The sequence below is a fragment of the Salvelinus alpinus genome, chromosome 22, assembly GCF_045679555.1.
Source record: "Salvelinus alpinus chromosome 22, SLU_Salpinus.1, whole genome shotgun sequence".
In the NCBI taxonomy this organism is placed as follows: Eukaryota; Metazoa; Chordata; class Actinopteri; order Salmoniformes; family Salmonidae; genus Salvelinus; species Salvelinus alpinus.
This window is the reverse complement of record NC_092107.1, coordinates 22,279,232-22,302,652: the sequence shown is the minus strand read 5'-3', so window position 1 is coordinate 22,302,652 and position 23,421 is coordinate 22,279,232. Positions and strand designations below refer to the sequence as shown.

Sequence of the window (23,421 nt, the reverse complement as noted above, 5' to 3'; positions counted from 1 at the left end):
CATGAGCTCATGTTGCGCAACATTTCTATCGGCTATGCAATAGTGCGATAAAACAAAGTGATGGCCTCTATTAAAAAGAGGTGGCTTCTATCAGCTTTCTATAGGGTAGGCCTACTATTTATCAATTCTCATAATATGAAGCACATTGCTTCGCTTTACAACAGGAGTATAGCCTATCTGGCTGGCATGAAAATGAACCACGGGAAAAGCGTCCTCCATTTGCTATTTAAGTGCCAAGATGACACTTTTTTTACCATGCCCCTGACAGGTGCATGATAATGGTCCATTCTAAATCAAAACTAATTTCACACATATATTACTTAGTATATGTAAAGACAATATTAAATTAAGAATAGTCTGATGGGTGACAATATTATCTATCACTTGTGGATTATGTATTATCACGTGTGAATGATGCCCAGCTTGTGCAGTAAGGCAAGGAACAGCGCAAGCCTTTTTTTGTGACATTTCCAAATCATAGTCGCACATCTCATGTAGCCTAGCCCATAGGCCTATATGTTTTGATAAGGTTTGTATCATAACTAAAGAGGCCAAAAAATTCCTGAAAATTAAGCACATTAATCTGCTTTATAACTGGTGTAGAGCCCAACAGGCTAATAGGCTGCACGTGAGTTTCACAATTGGGGAACATCATTTTCACCATAGAAATGCACATTTTTAATAAAGCATTACATGCATAATCGCATTTGTCTTCACTTTCGAGAACAGTGTTTTCCCGCTAATTGATTGCATTTTGGAACATGTTTTTTTTTTCTTGCACAGAAGGACAAGTTGACCAGTAGCATAGGTCAACTTTTGTACTATGGGGGATAGTCAACTCAACAAAAAAAGAAACGTCCCTTTTTCAGGAACCTGTCTTTCAAAGATAATTCGTAAAACTCCAAATAACTTCACAGATCTTCATTGTAAAGGGTTTAAACAATGTTCCTCATGCTTGTTCAATGAACCATAAACAATTCATGAACATGCACCTGTGGAACGGTCGTTAAGACACTAATAGCTTACAGACGGTAGGCAATTAAGGTCACAGTTATGAAAACTTAGGACACTAAAGAGCGATTTCTACTGACTCTGAAAAAGAAAGATGGCCAGGGTCCCTGCTCATCTGTGTGAACATCTTCAATACGCACCTCGGAATTCGTTAAGAGGGACGCACACAGTTGCTTCCCTGATGTGTCTGTCTTCATTCACTTGTAGCCTATTTCTTAGCTGAAATGCTAAGGGCACTGGCTACATCTTAGAGAGCCATGTGAGTGATAGGTGCTTTGGAGCACGGCAGCTGGAAAAAGGGAATTATAATTATTATATTCAGCCCAAGGGCACAACGGCCACTTTGGATGGATTTTTTAGTAGTAAAAAAATAAAGAAAAACCCTTGAATGAGTAGGTGTTTTAAAACTTTTGACCAGTAGTGTATACCATGTGTATCCCGTACATACCACTAATAAAACTTGAAACTTGACAGCTGCAACGTTCGTTGTCTCGGTTCTCTATCCCCGCCCCCAATGAAATAACGACCTTTTAGCAGCATTGAATACTGTAAGGCTGATAAATGTAAAATACTTATTATAAAAACCCTATACTTAATTCAAACGTTTCATCTTAAATGACAAAATAATATACACCGAGTGTATAAAACATTAGGTAGACCTGCTCTTTCCATGACATAGCCTGACCAGGTGATTCCAGGTGAAAGCTATGGTCTCTTATTGATGTCACTTGTTAAATCCACTTAAAATCAGTGTAAATGAAGGGGAGGATTTTCAAGTCTTGAGACTATTGAGACATGGACTGTGCAAGTGTGCCATTCAGAGGGTGAATGGGCAAGACCAAAGATTTAAGTGCCTTTGAACGGGGTATGGTAGTAGGTGCACTGGTTTGAGTGTATCAAGAACTGCAATGCTGCTGGGTTTTTCACGCTCAACAGCTTCCCGTGTGTTTCAAGAATGGTCCACCTACCAAAGAACATCCAGCCAACTTGACACATGGAGTCAACATGTACCTGGACCAGTATCCTTGTGGAATGACACCTTATAGAGTCCATGCCACAACGAATTGAGGCTGTTCTGAGGGCAAAAGGGGGTGCAACTCAATATTAGGAAGGTGTTCCTTATGTTTTGTAAACTCAGTGTGTGTGTGCGCCAATTGAAATAACTTTCTTGAACTACATTTTAATTTGATAAACATTTTGAGCTATTTTCGGCTGGTGTTAAGCCAGTGCAATTGTCAAACGCACGCTCATTGACACTGTTGACCAGCCCCCGGCTGGTTTCAAATACTTGTGGCAGAATTGTTAATTTACCGGTCTTATAATACATGAGCTCACTTGCGCTAAGGTGGGAGGGGTGGCAATATCTGACCTTTGTCTTTAAAAACGTTCGCCAAAGTGCCACTTTCAGGCGGCGCTAGTGGGGATATGAACGACCTACCAAAAGCTGGTCTAAGTACTTCTGGTATGTACTTTGATTGCGGAAACGCAGCCTATCCAGCCGTGATGCACAGTGCCCATATGCGCATGGAACACGAGAGATGTGCTTTTTGTGCCCCTAAACCTCATGTTTAGAAACATAGAAAACAAACGTTTTTTCCCCATTTACTTTAATTTGATTAAAAAACAAACATAGCCTCCCCTCCTTTAAATAAAGGCCGTTTTGATTATCCTGCCCAAGGCATTCGCCAAGTAGTCAAGACTGTCGATAAAAGGTTTGGGCGCAGCAAAAAAAAAGCTGTATTAAAATATAAATGTTTGGGAGCAGCAAAAATGTGAGCGGACATCCCTTTTTATCTGTACATTATTTTAGCCAGCTCCTGTTGTTATATTGGATGAGCATAAAAACCCTCATACGTCCATATGCCCATCATGAAACGAGAGATGAGCTGATGCTCTATTTAGAAACAAGTTGCTTGTTTTCAATTTCATGTGATTAAAAAACATGCCCTCAGTAGGCTACCCTCACACTAAACCTAGGCCTACTATAACAAAAGCCGTTTCAACCGAGACTTAGGAGATGATTGTGGACTACAGGAAAAGGAGGACCGAGCACGCCCCCAGTGTCATCGACGGGGCTGTAGTGGAGCAGGTTGAGAGCTTCAAGTTCCTTGGTGTCCACATCAACAACAAACTAGAATGGTCCAAACACACCAAGACAGTCGTGAAGAGGGCACGACAAAGCCTATTCTCCCTCAAGAAACTAAAAAAGATTTGGCATGGGTCCTGAGATCCTCAAAAGGTTCTACAGCTGCAACATCGAGAGCATCCTGACTGGTTGCATCACTGCCTGGTACGGCAATTGCTCGGCCTCTGACCGCAAGGCACTACAGAAGGTAGTGCGTACGGCCCAGTACATCACTGGGGCTAAGCTGCCTGCCATCCAGGACCTCTACTCAAGGCGGTGTCAGAGGAAGGCCCTAAAAATTGTTCAAGACCCCAACCACCCCATTCATAGACTGTTCTCTCTACTACCGCATGGCAAGCGGTACCGGAGTGCCAAGTCTAGGACAAAAAGGCTTCTCAACAGTTTTTACCCCCAAGCCATAAGACTCCTGAACAGGTAATCAAATGGCTAGCCGGACTATTTGCATTGTGTGCCCCCCCCCCCAAACCCTATTGTTACGCTGCTGCTACTCTCTGTTTAACATATATGCATAGTCACTATAACTATACACTCATGTACATACTACCTCAATTGGGCCGACCAACCAGTGCTCTCGCACATTGGCTAACCGGGCTATCTGCATTGTGTCCCACCCACCACCGGCCAACCCTTCTTTTACGCTACTGCTACTCTCTGTTCATCATATATGCATAGTCACTTTAACCATATCTACATGTACATACTACCTTAATCAGCCTGACTGACCGGTGTCTGTATGTAGCCTCGCTACTTTTATAGCCTCGCACCTGTATAAAGCCTGTCTTTTTACTGTTGTTTTATTTCTTTACCTACCTATTGTTCACCTAATACCTTTTTTGCACTATTGGTTAGAGCCGGTAAGTAAGCATTTCACTGTAAGGTCTACCTACACCTGTTGTTTTCGACAAGTGACAAATAAACTTTGATTTGAACAGCAATGCGTCTGGTGTATTTCTTATCCCATGCATCAATTAGCCAAGGAGCCTATCCATACAAGTTTTCTAAAATAATGGTCTGCTCGTGAGGCTTTTGACGTCATGCTTTTACATTATTCACAATTCACATACAGTGCCTTCATAAAGTATTCACACCCCTTGACTTATTCCACATTTTGTTGTCTTACAAAGTGGGATTAAAACTGATGTAATTGTAATTTTTTAGTCAGCGATCTACACAAAACACTTTTTAATGTCAAAAGTGGAAGAAATATTCAAAAAATAAATAAAAATAATCATCTTGATTAGATAAGTATTGAACCCCCTGAGTTAATACATGTTAGAATAACATTTGGCAGCGATTACATCTGTACTTGTATTTGTTCCAAGGCAGCAGCTACTCTTCCTGTGGTCCAGCAAAGTTAAGGCAGTTTATACAATTTTAAAAACATTACATTCACAGATTTCACAACACACTGTGTGCACTCAGGCCCCTACTCCCTCACTACCACATATATACAGTACAAAATTCCTGTGTACGTGAGTGTATAGTGCATATGTTATTGTGTGTGTGTATGCATGTGTCTACGTTTGTGTTGCTTCACAGTCCCCGCTGTTCCATAAGGTGTATTTTTATCTGTTTTTTTTACTAAATTTTACTGCAGTTACCTGATGTGAAATAGAGTTCCACGTAGTCATGGCTCTATGTGCGCCTCCCATAGTATTTTCTGTACTTGGGGACTGTGAAGAGACCTCTGATGGCATGTCTTGTGGGGTATGCATGGGTGTCCGAGCTGGGTGCTAGTATTTTAAACAGACAGCTCGGTACCTACAGCTTGTCAACACCTCTTACAAAAACAAGTAATGAGGAAGTCAATCTCTCTTCCACTTTGAGCCATGAGAGATTGACATGCATGTCATTAATGTTAGCTCTCCGTGTACTTTTAAGGGCCAGCCGTGCTGCCCTGTTCTGAGCAAACTGCAATTTTCCCAAGTTCCAGTTGCGACAAAACCAGGGCCTGTAGGACCTGCCTTGTTGATAGTGTTGTTAAGAAGGCAGAGCAGCGCTTTATTATGGACAGATTTCTCCCCATCTTAGCTATTGTTGTATCAATATGTTTTGACCATGACAGTTTACAATCCACGGTTACTCAAAGCAGTTTAGTCTCCTCAACTTGCTCAATTTCCACATTATTCACTACGAGATGTAGTTGAGGTTTAGGGTTTAGTGAATGATTTGTCCCAAATACAATGCTTTTAGTTTCGCAAATATTTAGGACTAGCTTATTCCTTGCTACCCATTCTGAAACGAACGTTTTGCAGTCATTTCCGTCGCTGTAGTAGCTGACGTGTATAGTGTTGAGTCATCCGCATACATAGACACACTGGCCTTAATCAAAGCCATCATTAGAAAAGATTGAAAAAAAGCAAGGGGCCTAAACAGCTACCCTGGGGAATTCCTGCTTCTACCTGGATTATGCTTGAGAGGCTTCCATTAAAGAACACCCTCTGTGTTCTGTTAGACAAGTAACTCTTTATCCTCATTATAGCAGGGGGTGTACAGCCATAACTCATACGTTTTTCCAGCAGCAGACTATGATTGATAATGTCAAAAGCTGCACTGAAGTCTAACAAGAAAGCCCCTATAATAATGTTATCATCAATTTCTCTCAGCCAATCATCAGTCATTTGTGTAAGTGCCGTGCTTGTTGAGTGTGCTTCACTATATGCATGCTGAAAGTCTTGTGAAATAGCACCATTTTTTCCAGAAGTTTACTAAGGGTTGGTAAGAGGCTGATCGGTTGGCTATTTGAGCCAGTAAGGGGGGCACTACTATTCTTGGGTAGCGGAAAGACTTTAGCTTCCCTCCAGGCCAGAGGGCACACACTTTCTAGTAGGCTTAAATTGAAGATGTGGCAAATAGGAGTGGCAATATCGTCCGCTATTATCCTCATAAATTTTCCATCCAGATTGTCAGACCCCGGTGGCTTGTCATTGTTGATAGACAACAGTATTTTTTCAACTCTTCTACACTGACATTACGGAATTAAAAAGTACAATTCTTGTCTTTCAGAATTTTGGCAGATATACTTGGATGTGTAGTGTCAGCGTTTGTGGCTGGCATGTCATCCCTAAGTTCCGTTAATCTTGCCAATGAAAAAGTAATTGACCCTCCTGTTGTGTCCGTCTCATGTTGATTAATTCTGTGTTCCCGGTCCAAAATGACCGCCCCATTATAGCTGATTAGAAAACCATAATAATACATATATTATCACCTAATGTTGTGTTAGATCTTTTTATCAACTTAAGTTCTTGAGAACATTACAAGTGTTTAACTTCTATTTGCTATTTATGGCATGTAGGCCTCATTGACCTGAGCTCATACAACTCGTTTTTGAGTTAAAAAAAAGCATAATGTATGGACAATTTTGACTATAACAAATACTCAGATGAAACATATTGTACTATTTGTAACAGACTACTTTGTGTCGAAGTTTAACAAGGACTCTCTCCTCCTCACCAGTGTCATAATCAAAGATATGATCAAGAGCCTCACATACAGTATATCGTTTCGTCATTGTGCTGCCACAGAATGAATTGTGAGCAAGGCCTCAAAAAAGCATTATCTACCAGAGCTGTGAGAAAAGTTCTATATACAGTTGAAGTCGGAAGTTTACATACACCTTAGCCAAATACATTTAAACTCAGTTTTTCACAATTCCTGACATTTAATCCAAGTAAAAATTCCCTGTCTTAGGTCAGTTAGGATCACCACTTTATTTTAAGAATGTGAAATGTCCAAATAATAGTAGAGAGAATGATTTCTTTCATCACATTCCCAGTGGGTCAGAAGTTTACATACACTCAATTAGCATTTGGTAGCATTGCCTTTAAATTGTTTAACTTGGGTCAAACGTTTCAGGTAGCCTTCCACAACCTTCCCACAATAAGTTGGATGAATTTCGGCCCATTCCTCCTGACAGAGATGGTGTAACTGAGTCAGGTTTGTAGGATCCATGTTCGCACACGCTTTTTCAGTTCTGCCCACACATTTTTTGAGGTCAGGGCTTTGTGATGGCCACTCCAATACCTTGACTTTCTTGTCCTTAAGCCATTTTTCCACAACTTTAGCAGTATGCTTGGGGTCAATGTCCATTTGGAAGACCCATTTGCGACCAAACTTTAACTTCCTGACTGGTGTCTTGAGATGTTGCTTCAATATAACCACATCATTTTCCTCCTCATGATGCTATCTATTTTGTGAAGTGCACCAGTCCCTCCTGCAGCAAAGCATGCCCAAAACATGATGCTGCCACCCCCGTGCTTCACGGTTGGGATGGTTCTTTGGCTTGCAAGAGTCCCCCTTTTTCCTCCAAACATAACGATGGTCATTATGGCCAAACAGTTCTATTTTTGTTTCATCAGACCAAAGGACATTTCTCCAAAAAGTACGATCTTTGTTCCCATGTGCAGTTGCAAACCGTAGTCTGGCTTTTATATGGCGGTTTTGGAGCAGTGGCTTCTTCCTTGCTGAGCGGCCTTTCAGATTATGTCGATATAGGACTCGTTTTACTGTGGATATAGATAGTTTTGTACCTCCTCCCTGAGGGGTATGAAGGCTGCGTGGTCTCATGGTGTTTATACTTGCATACTATTGTTTGTGCAGATGAATGTGGTACCTTCAGCATTTGGAAATTGCTCCCAAGTATAAACCAGACTTGTGGAGGTCTACAATTTTTTTTCCGGAGGTCTTGGCTGATTTCTTTAGATTTTCCCATGATGTCAAGCAAAGAGGCACCGAGTTTGAAGGTAGGCCTTGAAATACATCCACAGGTACACCTCCAATTGACTCAAATTATGTCAATTAGCCTATCAGACGCTTCTAAAGCCATTACATCAGTTTCTGGAATTTTCAAAGCTGTTTAAATGTACAGTCAACTTAGTGTCAGTAAACTTCTGACCCACTGGAATTGTGATACAGTGAATTATAAGTGAAATAATCTATCTGTAAACAATTGTTGGAAAAATTACTTGTGTCATGCACAAAGTAGATGGCCTAACCGACTTGCCAAAACTATAGTTTGTTAACTTCTTATGGCTGGGGGCAGTATTGAGTAGCTTGGATGAATAAGGTGCCCAGAGTAAACTGCCTGCTACTCAGGCCCAGAAGCTAATATATGCATATTATTAGTAGATTTGGATAGAAAACACTCTGACGTTTCTAAAACTGTTTGAATGATGTCTGTGAGTATAACAGAACTCATATGGCAGGCAAAAACCTGAGAAAGAATCCAACCAGGAAGTGTGTGTGTTTGTGTGTGTGTGCGCTCAAACACACATGCATGTGGGGGTCTGGGAGAGGAAGTGTGTCCATCTGATGAATGGGCATGTACCTGAATTCAATTTTATACACTATTTGTAGTCTCACCCATTCATTTCTAATGACCGGTCATTTTTGACAAAAGTTTTACAAAAGTTAAATAAAACACACAAAAAAAATTGAAAATCATCAAAATGTATTTTGTGTGTTCAGATGACCTATGTGAACAAAGTCATGGAACCTTACGACAATCAGATTAAATTAACGAAAACTTGTAAATCGGTCCAATTCGACCGGAGCACAGCAGGAGGGTTAAAGTAGTTGGCAATATCAGTGGGATTTGTGATAAATGAGCCATCTGATTCAATGAATGATGGAGCCGAGTTTGATTTTTTTTCTGCAAAAAATGTCATTTATGGTGCTCCAAAGCTTTTTGCTATGATTCTTTATATCATTTATCTTTCTTTCATAGTATAGTTTCTTTGTATTTTTATTTAGCTTAGTCACATGATTTTTATTCATTGACTACAGCTCAGCGTTCAACACCATAGCGCCCTCAAAGCTCATCACTGAGCTAAGGACCCTGGGACTAAACACCTCCCTATGCAACTGGATCCTGGACTTCCTGACAGGCCGCCCCCGGGTGGTAAGGGTAGGTAATAACAAATCCGCCACGCTGATAATCAACAAGTGGGCCAGTCTGGCGTGCGTGCCCAGTCCCCTCCTGTACTTATTGTTCACTCATGACTGCACCGCCAGGCACGACTCCAACACCATCATTAAGTTTTGTGATGACAACAGTGGTAGGCCTGATCACCGACAACGACGACACAGCCTGTAGGGAGGAGCTCAGAGACCTGGCAGTGTGGTGTCAACATCACCAACAAACAAACATGGTCCAAGCACACCAAGACAGTCATGAAGAGGTCACAACAAAACATATTCCCCCTCTGGAGACTGAAAAGATTTGGCATGGGTCCTCAGATCCTCAAAAGGTGTTCTACAGCTGCACCATCGAGAGCATCCTGATGGGTTGCATCACTGCCCGGTATGGCAACTGCTCGGCCACCGATCGCAAGGCACTACAGAGGGTAGTGAGTACAGCCCAGTACATCACTGGGGCCAAGCTTCCTGCCATCCAGGACCTCTATACCAGGCACTGTCAGAGCAAGGCCCTAAAAATTGTCAAAGACTCCAGCCACCCTAGTCATAGACTGTTCTCTCTGCTACCGCGCAGCAAGCGGTACCGGAGCGCCAAGTCTAGGTCAAAGAGGCTTCTAAAACAGCTTCTACCCCCAAGCCATGACTCCTGAACATCTGATCAAATGGCTACCCAGACTATTTGCATTGCCCCCCCATCTTTTACGCTGCTGTTACTCTCTGTTATTATCTATGCATAGTCACTTTAATAACTACATGTACATATTACCTCGACTAACCGGTGCCCCAGCATACTGACTCTGTACCGGGACCCCCTGTATATAGCCTCGCTATTGTTATTTTACTGCTGCTCTTTAATTATTTGTTATTTTTATTTATTTTTGGGGGGTATTTTTCTTAAAACACCTGTTGTAATTCGGCGCATGTGACAAATAAAATTAGATTTTTGATTTGATCTCTGTGAAATATGACTTCAGGTGTCACTGGTGTTGAATTTCCACCACAATATGTTAGCGAAAGATCACACTGAATGATTCAGAACATGAACAATCATTTGTCTTGGTAAAATGTATTTTATAACATAAGGATTTGAAAATGCATCACCAAAGAGCGTTTTCACCCACTTTCTTTTGCAGCGGGCAGGTTACAACAAGCTAAAACCAACTGATGAAATCACTGGCGACCGATATACTTGCACATAATTTGTGCAGAAGTAGAGAGATGTGGGTTTATTTTTACTACTTTCTCACTGTCTATCGGAGTATGCGTCTGTGTTTGCCCCTGGTCCCCAGTGCCCCCGTTTCATACAGTAGCAAGTGAGTCATGCTACAAGAAGACAGGTCGCAGGAGACAATGTTCGCGAATGGATTTAGAATATTGATAAGTGGCAGTTGGGACAATGAGTGTCACGAAATGTTGACCCTGAGGACCTGCATATTCGCACTTTAAATGGAGCTTGTTTCTCAATATTAGTTCCTGTGTGTCTGGATTGATGACAAGTTATCCTTCGTAACGCGTATAAAAAATATGGCTAAGATTGTTTTATCGAAATAAATCATGCCTTAGTATTAAAAATAGGAGAAAGATTGTTCAAGCAACGCTTCTCCCTGTATTGGATTTTGGTGATATTGTTTACATGCATGCGGCAACCTCTGTTTTAAAACCCTTGGACGCAGTCTACCATTCCGCAATACGTTTTATCACAAGGGACAATTTTAGGACTCATCATTGTAGCCTGTATAAAAATGTGGGATGGACCTCTCTGTCTGTAAGAGAGCTGCATTCTCTTTTATTTATTTACAAAGCAATCTTACAGAAACTCCCTCCATTTGTAACTTCATTAACCTCTCTAGGGTACGTGAGACGGTAGCGTCCCACCTCTTCAACAGCCAGTGAAACTGCAGGGCGCCAAATTCAAAACAACAGAAATCCCATAATTAAAATTCCTCAAACATACATGCATTTTACACCATTTTAAAATATACACTTGTTGTAAATCCAGCCACAGTGTCCGATTTCAAAAAGGCTTTACTACGAAAGCAAACCAAATGATTATGTTAGGTGAGTGCCTATTCACAGAATAACACAGCCATTTTTCCAGCAAAAGAGAGGATTCACAAAAAGCAGAAATATAGATAAAATGAATCACTAACCTTTGATGATCTTCATCAGATGACACTCATAGGACTTCATGTTACACAATACATGTATGTTTTGTTCGGTAAAGTTCATATTTATATCCAAAAATCTGAGTTTACATTGGCGCGTTACGTTCAGAAGTTCCAAAACATCCTTTGATTTTGCAGAGAGCCACATCAATTTACAATTTACATAATACTCATAATAAACATTGCTAAAAGATACAACTGTTATGCATGGAATTTTAGATGCACTTCTCCTTAATGCAACCGCTGTGTCGGATTTCAAAAAAGCTTTACGGAAAAAGCAAACCATGCAATAATCTGAGTCGCGCTCAGAGCCCAATCAAGACACAAATATATCCGCCATATTATGCAGTCCACAAAAGTCATAAATAGCATTACAAATCTTCACTTACTTTTGCTGATCTTCGTCGGAATGCACTCCCAGGACTCCCACAAGAAATGTTTGTTTTGTTCGGTAATGTCCATAACTTATGTCCAAATAGCTACTTTTGTTAGCGCGTTTGGTAACAAATCCAAAGTCACGAAGCGCGTTCACTAAAAGCAGACGAAATTTCAAGTTCCGTAACAGTCAGTAGAAACATGTCAAACGATGTATTGAATCAATCTTTAGGATGTTTTTAACATAAATCTCCAATCATGTTCTAACTGGAGAATTCCATTGTCTTCAGAAGTGCGATGGAACAGAGCTCCCTCATGTGAACGCGCATGGTCAGAGCATGGTCAGCTCATGGCAGACTTTACTCATCTCCTTCTCCTTCGTCCCCACTTCACAGTAGAATCATCAGACAGGGTTATAAAGACTGTTGACATCTAGTGGAAGCCTTAGGAAGTGCAACATTACCAATATCCCACTGTATCTTCAATAGGAGCTGAGTTGAAAAATCGACCAACCTCAGATTTCCCACTTCCCGGTTGGATTTTTTTCTCAGGTTTTTGCCTGCCATATGAGTTCTGTTATACTCACAGACATCATTCAAACAGTTTTAGAAACTTCAGAGTGTTTTCTATCCAAATTTACTAATAATATGCATATTCTAGCTTTTATGGCTTTGTAGCAGGCCGTTTACTCTGGGCATGCTTTTCATCCGGACGTGAAAATACTGCCCCCTACCCCAAAGAAGTTAATTAAGATAAGAATAATAAGTTACCAAACCTGTTCACATGAATGGATAACACTAGAGATCCCTTCAGTCTCCACAGATTTTGGAAAAACCATGTTTAGTTTTTTTGCCCCTAATTTGTGGAACAATACACAGAGTTCACTACAGCTAGATGTACTGGTGCCACTCATTATTGATTGAGGACCTGAATGTCATTGCTTTTATTAAATGTTTATTTTTGTTAATTGTGTGCTGAATTATATTTTTTTTATACACATGTATGTTTTAATATTCTGTTTTTATTGTAATGTGTACAGGGCTCTCTTGTAAAAAATATATTGTTAATCTCAATGTGATGTCCTGTTTAAATAAAGGTTCAATAAAATAAATTAAAAACAATCTTTTTAATTGTCTAAATGATTATTTTGGCCAAAACACTTGCAAACTCAGGTGATCACTATCGAACACAACAGCGAGTGGACACTCAATAAAGGGCTTAGGCGCCAAGTGTTCGGGTTTGAGATTCAGCCAGAGAATGTGCTCATTCAACCAGAAACATAACGGGCCTGTCAACCTATTCTCGAATTCCCAATGTCAAGTCAACCTCAAGCTAGTCCTGCATCGGGTTGGATACCCACGGTTCTCCCGGGGTGAATCAGCTGGCGGAAGGAATGAAAACATTACTTCAATCCGTGAGTCGGCTCGCGGCTCAGAACAACTACATTGCAAGTCGGAAACATTTAAAATCAAGGTAAGGCTACCAGCCAGTCACGCATTTATAGTGTGTATAGGATGGGGAACTGTCCCTTATTTGTGTGGTGCTAAAACGTTTTAATTTGTCCCCGCTCAGAGATTATGTTCCTTCTCCCCGTGTGAGAATATGACACGTTGCAAGAGTTTACTTTTCCTGGATAGCATAGCTCACGCGAAAATGGCTATCGTAGAACTAACCGGATAAATAAAAAGTAAAGGATATTATGATAAGGGTATGTCACGCCCTGACCTTAGTTATCTTTGTTTTCTTTATTATTTGGTTAGGTCAGGGTGTGACAAGGGTGGTTTGTTTAGTTTTTGTATTGTCTAGGGGGTTTTGTATGTCATGGGGTTTTTCTAGTCTAGGTGTTTATATGTCTATGGTTGCCTGGATTGGTTCTCAATCAGAGGCAGCTGTTTATCGTTGTCTCTGATTGGGGACCATATTTAGGTAGCCATATTCCTTGGGTATTTTGTGGGTTGTTATGTCTATGTGTAGTTGCATGTCAGCACTCGGTTTAAATAGCTTCACGTTCGTTTTTGTTGTTTTGTTAGTTTGTTTAGTGTTTATTAGTTTATTAAAGAATGTATTCGAATAGAGTAGAGACTGTCATCTTATCTCGTCACTTCCTGTTGAATCTGCAGACGTGTTGCTGTGCGTTTTGTTGCTGTGCGTTTTGCTGCCAACTTTACTTTGCTAGCTGACAACTTTACGTTTTTTGTTTTGTTTTTGTTTTTAATTACCGTTTATATTTTTAGTTTTTCCATCGCAACTTTTTTCCCTCATTCAACTTTTTCACTCCGGACGCTTTATCTGGACATGGTTCGTCAACACCTTCAACAGCCGAAGCTAAGTAGTAACATTAACATGATGTCTTCTAATTGCAGTCGCTGTACTCATAATATACAGGAGAACGATCGCCTTACGGCGAGAATAGCTGTGCTACAAGCCCAGCTTCAGACGCAATCGTTAGGCAAGGGTAATTTCAGTGTAGGAAAGGAAGAAACAGCGTCTGTGCCACCAGTAAGTACAGATAGTAACGTTAGTATAAATCCCCCCGCACAGTCCCCGCAGCCGGACAACTTTCTCATGGCTTCTGGAGGGAAATGCTGTTGGAATGCTCAACCGGTGTCGCTCATTCAGCCGACAGAAACTTTCAACCGGTTCTCCCCATTATGTAGCGAGTCTGAGTCTGAGTCTTCTCTTGTCTCTACTCCTCCCGTTACGGGGTCTGAGACGCCGAAGGCTCCCACCATTAGCTCTGACAAATTGAAAACCCTAGTCATTGGCGACTCCATTACCCGCAGTATTAGACTTAAAGCGAATCACCCAGCGATCATACACTGTTTACCAGGGGGCAGGGCTACCGACGTTAAGGCTAATCTAAAGATGGTGCTGGCTAAAGCTAAATCTGGCGAGTGTAGAGAGTATAGAGATATTGTTATCCACGTCGGCACCAACGATGTTAGGATGAAACAGTCAGAGGTCACCAAGTGCAACATAGCTTCAGCGTGTAAATCAGCTAGAAAGATGTGTCGGCATCGAGTAATTGTCTCTGGCCCCCTCCCAGTTAGGGGGAGTGACGAGCTCTACAGCAGAGTCTCAGCACTCAATCGCTGGTTGAAAACTGTTTTCTGCCCCTCCCAAAAGATAGAATTTGTAGATAATTGGCCCTCTTTCTGGGACTCACCCACAAACAGGACCAAGCCTGACCTGCTGAGGAGTGACGGACTCCATCCTAGCTGGAGGGGTGCTCTCATCTTATCTACCAACATAGATAGGGCTCTAACTCCTCTAGCCCCACAATGAAATAGGGTGCAGGCCAGGCAGCAGGCTGTTAGCCAACCTGCCAGCTTAGTGGAGTCTGCCAATAGCACAGTCAGTGTAGTCAGCTCAGCCATACCCATTGAGACTGTGTCTGTGCCTCGACCTAGGTTGGGCAAAACTAAACATGGCGGTGTTCGCCTTAGCAATCTTATTAGGATAAAGACCTCCTCCATTCCTGCCATTATTGAAAGAGATCGTGATACCTCACATCTCAAAATAGGGTTACTTAATGTTAGATCCCTCACTTCAAAGGCAGTCATAGTCAATGAACTAATCACTGATCATAATCTTGATGTGATTGGCCTGACTGAAACATGGCTTAAGCCTGATGAATTTACTGTGTTAAATGAGGCCTCACCTCCTGGTTACACTAGTGACCATATCCCCCGTGCATCCCGCAAAGGCGGAGGTGTTGCTAACATTTACGATAGCAAATTTCAATTTACCAAAAAAAAAATGGCGTTTTCGTCTTTTGAGCTTCCACATAATCCTGGACTATCGGACCACCATTTTATTACGTTTGCAATCGCAACAAATAATCTGCTCAGACCCCAACCAAGGAGCATCAAAAGTCGTGCTATAAATTCTCAGACAACACAAAAATTCCTTGATGCCCTTCCAGACTCCTTCTGCCTACCCAAGAACGTCAGAGGACAAAAATCAGTTAACCACCTAACTGAGGAACTCAATTTAACCTTGCGCAATACCCTAGATGCAGTTGCACCCCTAAAAACGAAAAACATTTGTCATAAGAAACTAGCTCCCTGGTATACAGAAAATACCCGAGCTTTGAAGCAAGCTTCCAGGAAATTGGAACGGAAATGGCGCCACACCAAACTGGAAGTCTTCCGACTAGCTTGGAAAGACAGTACCGTGCAGTACCGAAGAGCCCTCACTGCTGCTCGATCATCCTACTTTTCCAACTTAATCGAGGAAAATAAGAACAATCCAAAATTTCTTTTTTATACTGTTGCGAAACTAACTAAAAAGCAGCATTCCCCAAGAGAGGATGGCTTTCACTTCAGCAGTAATAAATTCATGAACTTCTTTGAGGAAAAGATCATGACCATTAGAAAGCAAATTACGGACTCCTCTTTGAATCTGCGTATTCCTCCAGGGCTTAGCTGTCCTGGATCTGCACAGCTCTGCGAGGGCCTGGGATCGGGAGAGACACTTAAGTGTTTTAGTACTATATCTCTTGACACAATGATGAAAATAATCATGGCCTCTAAACCTTCAAGCTGCATACTGGATCCTATTCCTACTAAACTGCTGAAGGAGCTGCTTCCTGTGCTTGGCCCTCCTATGTTGAACATAATAAACAGCTCTCTATCCACCGGATGTGTACCAAACTCACTAAAAGTGGCAGTGATAAAGCCTCTCTTGAAAAAGCCAAACCTTGACCCGGAAAATATAAAAAAACTATCGGCCTATATCGAATCTTCCATTCCTCTCAAAAATTTTAGAAAAAGCTGTTGCACAGCAACTCACTGCCTTTCTGAAGACAAACAATGTATACGAAATGCTTCAGTCTGGTTTTAGACCCCATCATAGCACTGAGACTGCACTTGTGAAGGTGGTAAATGACCTTTTAATGGCGTCAGACCGAGGCTCTGCATCTGTCCTCGTGCTACTAGACCTTAGTGCTGCCTTTGACACCATCGATCACCACATTCTTTTGGAGAGACTGGAAACCCAAATTGGTCTACACGGACAAGTTCTGGCCTGGTTTAGATCTTACCTGTCGGAAAGATATCAGTTTGTCTCTGTGAATGGTCTGTCCTCTGACAAATCAACTGTACATTTCGGTGTTCCTCAAGGTTCCGTTTTAGGACCACTATTGTTTTCACTATATATTTTACCTCTTGGGGATGTTATTCGAAAACATAATGTTAACTTTCACTGCTATGCGGATGACACACAGCTGTACATTTCAATGAAACATGGTGAAGCCCCAAAATTGCCCTCGCTAGAAGCCTGTGTTTCAGACATAAGGAAGTGGATGGCTGACAACTTTCTACTTTTAAACTCGGACAAAACAGAGATGCTTGTTCTAGGTCCCAAGAAACAAAGAGATCTTCTGTTAAATCTGACAATTCATCTTGATGGTTGTAAAGTCGTCTCAAATAAAATTGTGAAGGACCTCGGCGTTACTCTTGACCCTGATCTCTCTTTTGACGAACATATCAAGACTGTTTCAAGGACAGCTTTTTTCCATCTACGTAACATTGCAAAAATCTGAAATTTTCTGTCCAAAAATGATGCAGAAAAATTAATCCATGCATTTGTTACTTCTCGGTTAGACTACTGCAATGCTCTACTTTCCGGTTACCCGGATAAAGCACTAAATAAACTTCAGTTAGTGCTAAATACGGCTGCTAGAATCCTGACTAGAACCAAGAAATTTGATCATATTACTCCAGTGCTAGCTTCCCTACACTGGCTTCCTGTTAAGGCAAGGGCTGATTTCAAGGTTTTACTGTTAACCTATAAAGCGTTACATGGGCTTGCTCCTACCTATCTTTCCGAGTTGGTCCTGCCGTACATACCAATACGTACGCTACGGTCACAAGACGCAGGCCTCCTAATTGTCCCTAGAATTTCTAAGCAAACAGCGGGAGGCAGGGCTTTCTCCTATAGATCTCAATTTTTATGGAACAGTCTGCCTACCCATGTGAGAGACGCAGATTCGGTCTCAACCTTTAAGTCTTTACTGAAGACTTATCTCTTCAGTAGGTCATATGATTGAGTGTAGTCTGGCCCAGGAGTGTGAAGGTGAACGGAAAGGCTCTGGAGCAACGAACCGCCCTTGCTGTCTCTGCCAGGCCGGTTCCCCTCTCTCCACTGGGATTCTCTGCCTCTAACCCTGTTACAGGGGCTGAGTCACTGGCTTGCTGGTGCTCTTTCATGCCGTCCCTAGGAGGGGTGCGTCACTTGAGTGGGTTGAGTTACTGACGTGATCTTCCTGTCTGGGTTGGCGCCCCCCCTTGGTTTGTGCTGTGGTGGAGACCTTTGTGGGCTATACTCGGCCTTGTCTCAGGATTGTAAGTTGGTGGTTGAGGATTTCCCTCTAGTGGTGCGGGGGCTGTGCTTTGGCAAAGTGGGTGGGGTTATATCCTTCCTGTTTGGCCCTGTCCGGGGGTTTCTTCGGATGGGGCCACAGTGTCTCCTGACCGCTCCTGTCTCAGCCTCCAGTATTTATGCTGCAGTAGTTTATGTGTCGGGGGGCTAGGGTCAGTTGGTTACCTGGAGTACTTCTCCTGTCTTATCCAGTGTCCTGTGTGAATTTAAGTATGCTCTCTCTAATTCTCTCGTTCTCTCTTTCTCTCTGAGAACCTGAGCCCTAGGACCATACGTCAGGACTACCGGGCATGATGACACCTTGCTGTCCCCAGTCCGCCTGGCCTTGCTGCTATTCCAGTTTCAACTGTTCTGCCTGCGGTTACGGAACCCCTACCTGTCCCAGACCTGCTGTTTTCAACTCTTAATGATCGGCTATGAAAAGCCAACTGAGATTTATTCCTGATTATTATTTGACCATGCTTGTCATTTATGAAAATTTTTTAAATCTTGGCGCTCTCTAATTTTCTCCTTCTCTCTTTCTTTCTCTCGGAGGACCTGAGCCCTAGGACCATACGTCGGGACTACCGGCCGTGGTGACTCCTTGCTGTCCCCAGTCCGCCTGGCCTTGCTGCTATTCCAGTTTCAACTGTTCTGCCTGCGGTTATGGAACCCCTACCTGTCCCAGACCTGCTGTTTTCAACTCTTAATGATCGGCTATGAAAAGCCAACTGAGATTTATTCCTGATTATTATTTGACCATGCTTGTCATTTATGAACATTTTGAAAATCTTGGCTCTCTCTAATTTTCTCCTTCTCTCTTTCTTTCTCTCGGAGGACCTGGGCCCTAGGACCATGCGTCGGGACTGCCGCCCGTGGTGACTCCTTGCTGTCCCCAGTCCGCCTGGCCTTGCTGCTATTCCAGTTTCAGCTGTTCTGCCTGCGGTTATGGAACCGCCACCTGTCCCAGACCTGTTGTTTTTCAACTCTTGATGATCGGCTATGAAAAGCCAACTGAAAATGATTCATGATTATTATTTGACCATGCTTGTCACTTATGAACATTTTTGAACATCTTGGCATAGTTCTGTTATAATCTCCACCCGGCACAGCCAGAAGAGGACTGGCCACCCCTCATAGCCTGGTTCCTCTCTAGGTTTCTTCCTAGGTTTTGGCCTTTCTAGGGAGTTTTTCCTAGCCACCGTGCTTCTACACCTGCATTACTAGCTGTTTGGGGTTTTAGGCTGGGTGTCTGTACAGCACTTCGAGATATTAGCTGATGTACGAAGGGCTATATAAAATAAAATTGATTGATTGATTGATTATTCTAATCACGCTGCGCCTTGGTCTCCTCTATACGACAAACGTGACAGGGAAACAGGTGCTGCGTGAGTGAAATCCCCAGTTTGGAAGGTCAACAAAGAGGGAGATGGATACACAGCCTACACAAAGTGCAAGCAGATAGACCCATTTGTTTTCCATAATTCGGTTAATTATTACATTAATTTAGGCATATGCAGGCCATACAAAGTGTAAACCGGTGCGGGTAGTAGTTTGAGTAGCCTACTAAATAAATGTAGCTTATTTTTGCAGCCTATATTTGATTCTGGGAAAAGTTTGTTTAAGTTGTAATTAGGCCTAAACTATTTTATTATCTAAACAATATTGAATGTAGAGATATTGTTTTGTTAGGTTGGCTATAGGCTTTCATTAGGTAAAAAGGCTAATTAAAATCAGAATCACCTTTATTCGCCAAGTACATGTGCACACTCAGAATTGTACTTGGTGATAAAGGCAATTTTTGTGATTTGAGTGACTTATCAATAAATAAAAACATATAGTTCTTAATTCATGGCATGGTTTCCTTTCATCCAAATGTTGAATAGACATGAATTCATGCAGGGAAGGGAATAGTAATAATAGCCTAATAGTATTAATTATAATAAAGCCTACTACTGTGAAGTCACAAATACAATTCATTCAAATGATGTCATATGGCAGGTAAAGGATCGGCTCCCGAAAACAATCCTATGCGAGTGGGTCGGGTTGCGGAGAAAAATCTGTCCTGATGGGTGGGGTTACGAACTGATGTAGCCGGCATGAGGTGGGTGCGGCTCCAAAAAACTGACCTGTGCAGGACTCTACCCCCTACACACATAGTTATGGGATAGTTTGGGAAAGACTGGATAGGTGTAATAAATATGGTGTGAACTCCACTTAGCAAAGTGGAGCTATTCTTATATTCATATCCAATATTTTATCATCTACATGAATTGCCTACGGAGGGAACTAACTACATATTCGGAGTGTAGCATAATACTGACCAATCAAAATCTCCTTGTCTGAACTATCACTCACCTGAGTGGACACTGGATGAAGTGGTGGCTGGAGTAACCCCACCTACTCCCACCATGGCAACTGAGAGAGACAGGAGAGCTGTGATGAAGAGAGCCCTGGGGAGGGAGAGGGAAACCATGACCATATGTCTGCCTCGATCTCTACAATAACTCAGCTATTAATTATACAAATATTGATTTAGCACTCAGTCAGTTCTGTCAAACTTTGGAGGGGGTTGAGGGAAAGAGACAAAATGATGGGACAGGGTCATAGTAAAGGCAGACGAGGGAGAGAGAGAGAAGAGTTGACGGGAAAGAGAGAGAGAGACATGGAAGGAGACGGAAAGAGACACAGAGATGCAGGGAAGGAGACTAGATCAGGATTGTGAGAGAGAAAGGAAGAAATAAGTGGAGGAAAGGAGAGAGTAAAGAGAGAAGAGGCGGAAAGGAGAGAAGAGAAGAGGGATATCAAATGATGGTGATCTGCCACGCATGAAAGGACTGAGGTAGGTAATGACGTGGTGGCTCCCCGGAAGCACATATGGGTGCCTCCACCTCGATCACCACTTTCTACTGCAACAGCAGATGAACAAGAGGCTGCCTTCTGCCCAAAGTCTCTGTGCCACACTATCACTGACTGAGGCACTAAAGAGAAATTGGCATGGCCTTGGCTTGGTCTGCCTATCCAGATACATTGGCACTGAACAGAGATGCTGAATTAAATACACATTGAGACACTTAGGGCGCAATTCAATCAAACCCACTTTGCAGTATTTAGAGCATAGCTCTTGATTCCCATGGTGAAATAAAATCACAGATTGTTCTATACTCTTACAAAACAAAGTGCTATCTAGAACCTAAAAGTGTTCGTTGGCTGTCCCCATAGGAGAAACCTTTTTTGGTTCCAGGAAGAACCCCTTTGGGTTCCATGTACAACTCTTTCCACAGAGGGTTCTACCTGAAACCAAAAAGGATTCTACCAGGAACCAAAAAGGGTTCTCCTCTGGGGACAGCCAAAGTACCCTTTTGGAACCCTTTTTACTAAAAGTCTACTGTAAAATGTACAACAACAACCAGGTAGACTACCCACACACTGTATAGATAGTTGTCGGAATAAAATGTGTGCATGCATGAGCATTAGTTTGTAATTAAAGAAACTGTTGAGGTGGTTTTGATTGAATTCCAGACAGACACAGTGACACGTGGAAGAGGTATATTAGAAACATAGAGATGAAGATGAGAGGTCTCTATAACCATGGCACAAAACATGGTCAAATATAAACACAGATACATTGAATGTAACATTAAAAAAAACTAAAAGAACATTAAACTCACACAGATGTGTAATATGAAATCAGATTGTTATCTTATTACTAATTACTTATTTCTTACCCTGTAAGCAGTCTATGGACAAGGTAAGGAAACCAATATATAGGCCTAATTGTGAAATTTGGGTGAACCATCTCTTTAAACTTTGAACTATCCCTTTATAGTCACTTCAGTTAATTATCAAAAGCAACATATGCTGACTTGTGTAAAATAAAGTTAGGTTACTTCATTTGATGTACAATACAATTTTGGACACAACAGCATTTTAATTTTAGGCTTGGCTACTTAGGCTAATTTAACTCAAAACCACTCTCTTCTGCTTATCTGAGTGTCACAAATGACTGCTTTAGTATCCACTTTTCTGGAAACATTGCCAATGCTGCCTGAATTGGCCTAGAATTTCTCATAATCATTCAACCATGGGATCGAAAGGGAGAAGTTTTCTAATGAGTCACGAAATTACTTAAAAGGGGACATATTCTAGGCTAATTCAGGCAGCATACATTAATTGATTCTGCTTCCACAAAAGAGCACTCATTATGTGTTTGAAAGAAAATCTCATTATCCGCTATGATCGATATCACGCTCTTCCTGTGTCTGGCAAACTAAGAAAACAACGAGACATAGGCCAATGTTTAAGCAGGTCCGATCAGAATCTGATGGAGAAGAGGACGGTCTTTCTGTCAAAACTGACGAATTGTATGAAAATGCATAAGAGAAAATGATTACAATAGTTGTACAGAGATTTCTCTGCTTGCAGTGTATGGGAAAATCATTATTGCTTGAATTGTTTGGACTATAGGCTAAAAGTGGATAAAAAAAAGCAAGCTATAGGCTGCATGGAACTAGTACTGCAACAGTGCACAATGCGTAATAAACGAATGAATAGGTTGAGGTGATACTTACATCTCCACAAGTCCACCCTGTAGCGCTGAAAACGGCAGCAGGAACGCTGACACCCCGGCCAAGGCAGAGTGGCTGTCGCAGGGTGAGGAGACAGCCGGCTGCAGCTGAGTCAGACAAACTTACGATCAGAGAGGAACGAGGGGCACGGCGGTCTTGCCAGTAACGGGTTTGTTTTACTGTACCATTCACCACTGGACCATAAATCATATGACAAACGACAGCCACACGGTCTTGGGAATCCTTCCAATCAAAGTGACACAGTCGAGCACCCTCGAGATGCGGCTCGGTAGTAGGATAGAGTATATTACGCATCAAACGTAGCCAACCTGTCCGTTTGACGAATGACTGCCAGCCGTCGTAAACTACTTAGAGGTTCTGCGGTATGCAAATCTCAGTGAGCCCCCGTTCGATGTTCCAGGTGCCACTTGTAATTTACTTGAAATGACACTACTCGCATTTTTGTTGCTGGATTTAGGAGTAGATAAAGCGACCAACAAAGTTAATATTTCAGTAAGCTATTGGATAAGTCAATCAGACACCATTCTTTCTTATAGACTTCAACATAAACTGCGTTATCGGTTTATAGTTACGGGCTAAGTGCTACGACAACATATTTACATTTAAGGAAATAAATGATTCAATCATTTTAGATCTTTCTTGGTGCTCTGCTTATTGCCATGAGGAAGGAAGTGAATCTTGTACAATAAAGTTCAACTCCTCCCTCCACGGAAAACCCAAGTTGCGAAATCTTCAAAATAGGCGTTATTTTTCGTCTATTGAGCAGTGACTGCAGTCTATGGGTATTTCTCAATTTTAGTTGCGGTTTCAGCCTTGTATCTGCTACGGTTTTTACTAAAATGTATTCACAATATAT

The 23,421-nt window shown here is 41.9% G+C and overlaps 1 protein-coding gene across 1 annotated transcript in view; it reads right to left on the bottom strand.

Moving 5' to 3' along the window:
- Positions 1–23,243, bottom strand: part of LOC139549267 (interleukin-1 receptor accessory protein-like) — a 37,652-nt gene extending 14,409 nt beyond the window's left edge. The window contains exons 1-2 of the mRNA XM_071359533.1: positions 22,548–23,243; positions 20,335–20,429 (exon numbers count right to left, since the gene is read on the bottom strand). Of these exons, the coding sequence (XP_071215634.1) occupies positions 20,335–20,429; positions 22,548–22,549 (97 nt within the window). The 5' untranslated portion in view covers positions 22,550–23,243. The remainder of the gene's footprint in view (positions 1–20,334; positions 20,430–22,547) is intronic.
- Between the last annotated feature and the right edge of the window lie 178 nt (positions 23,244–23,421).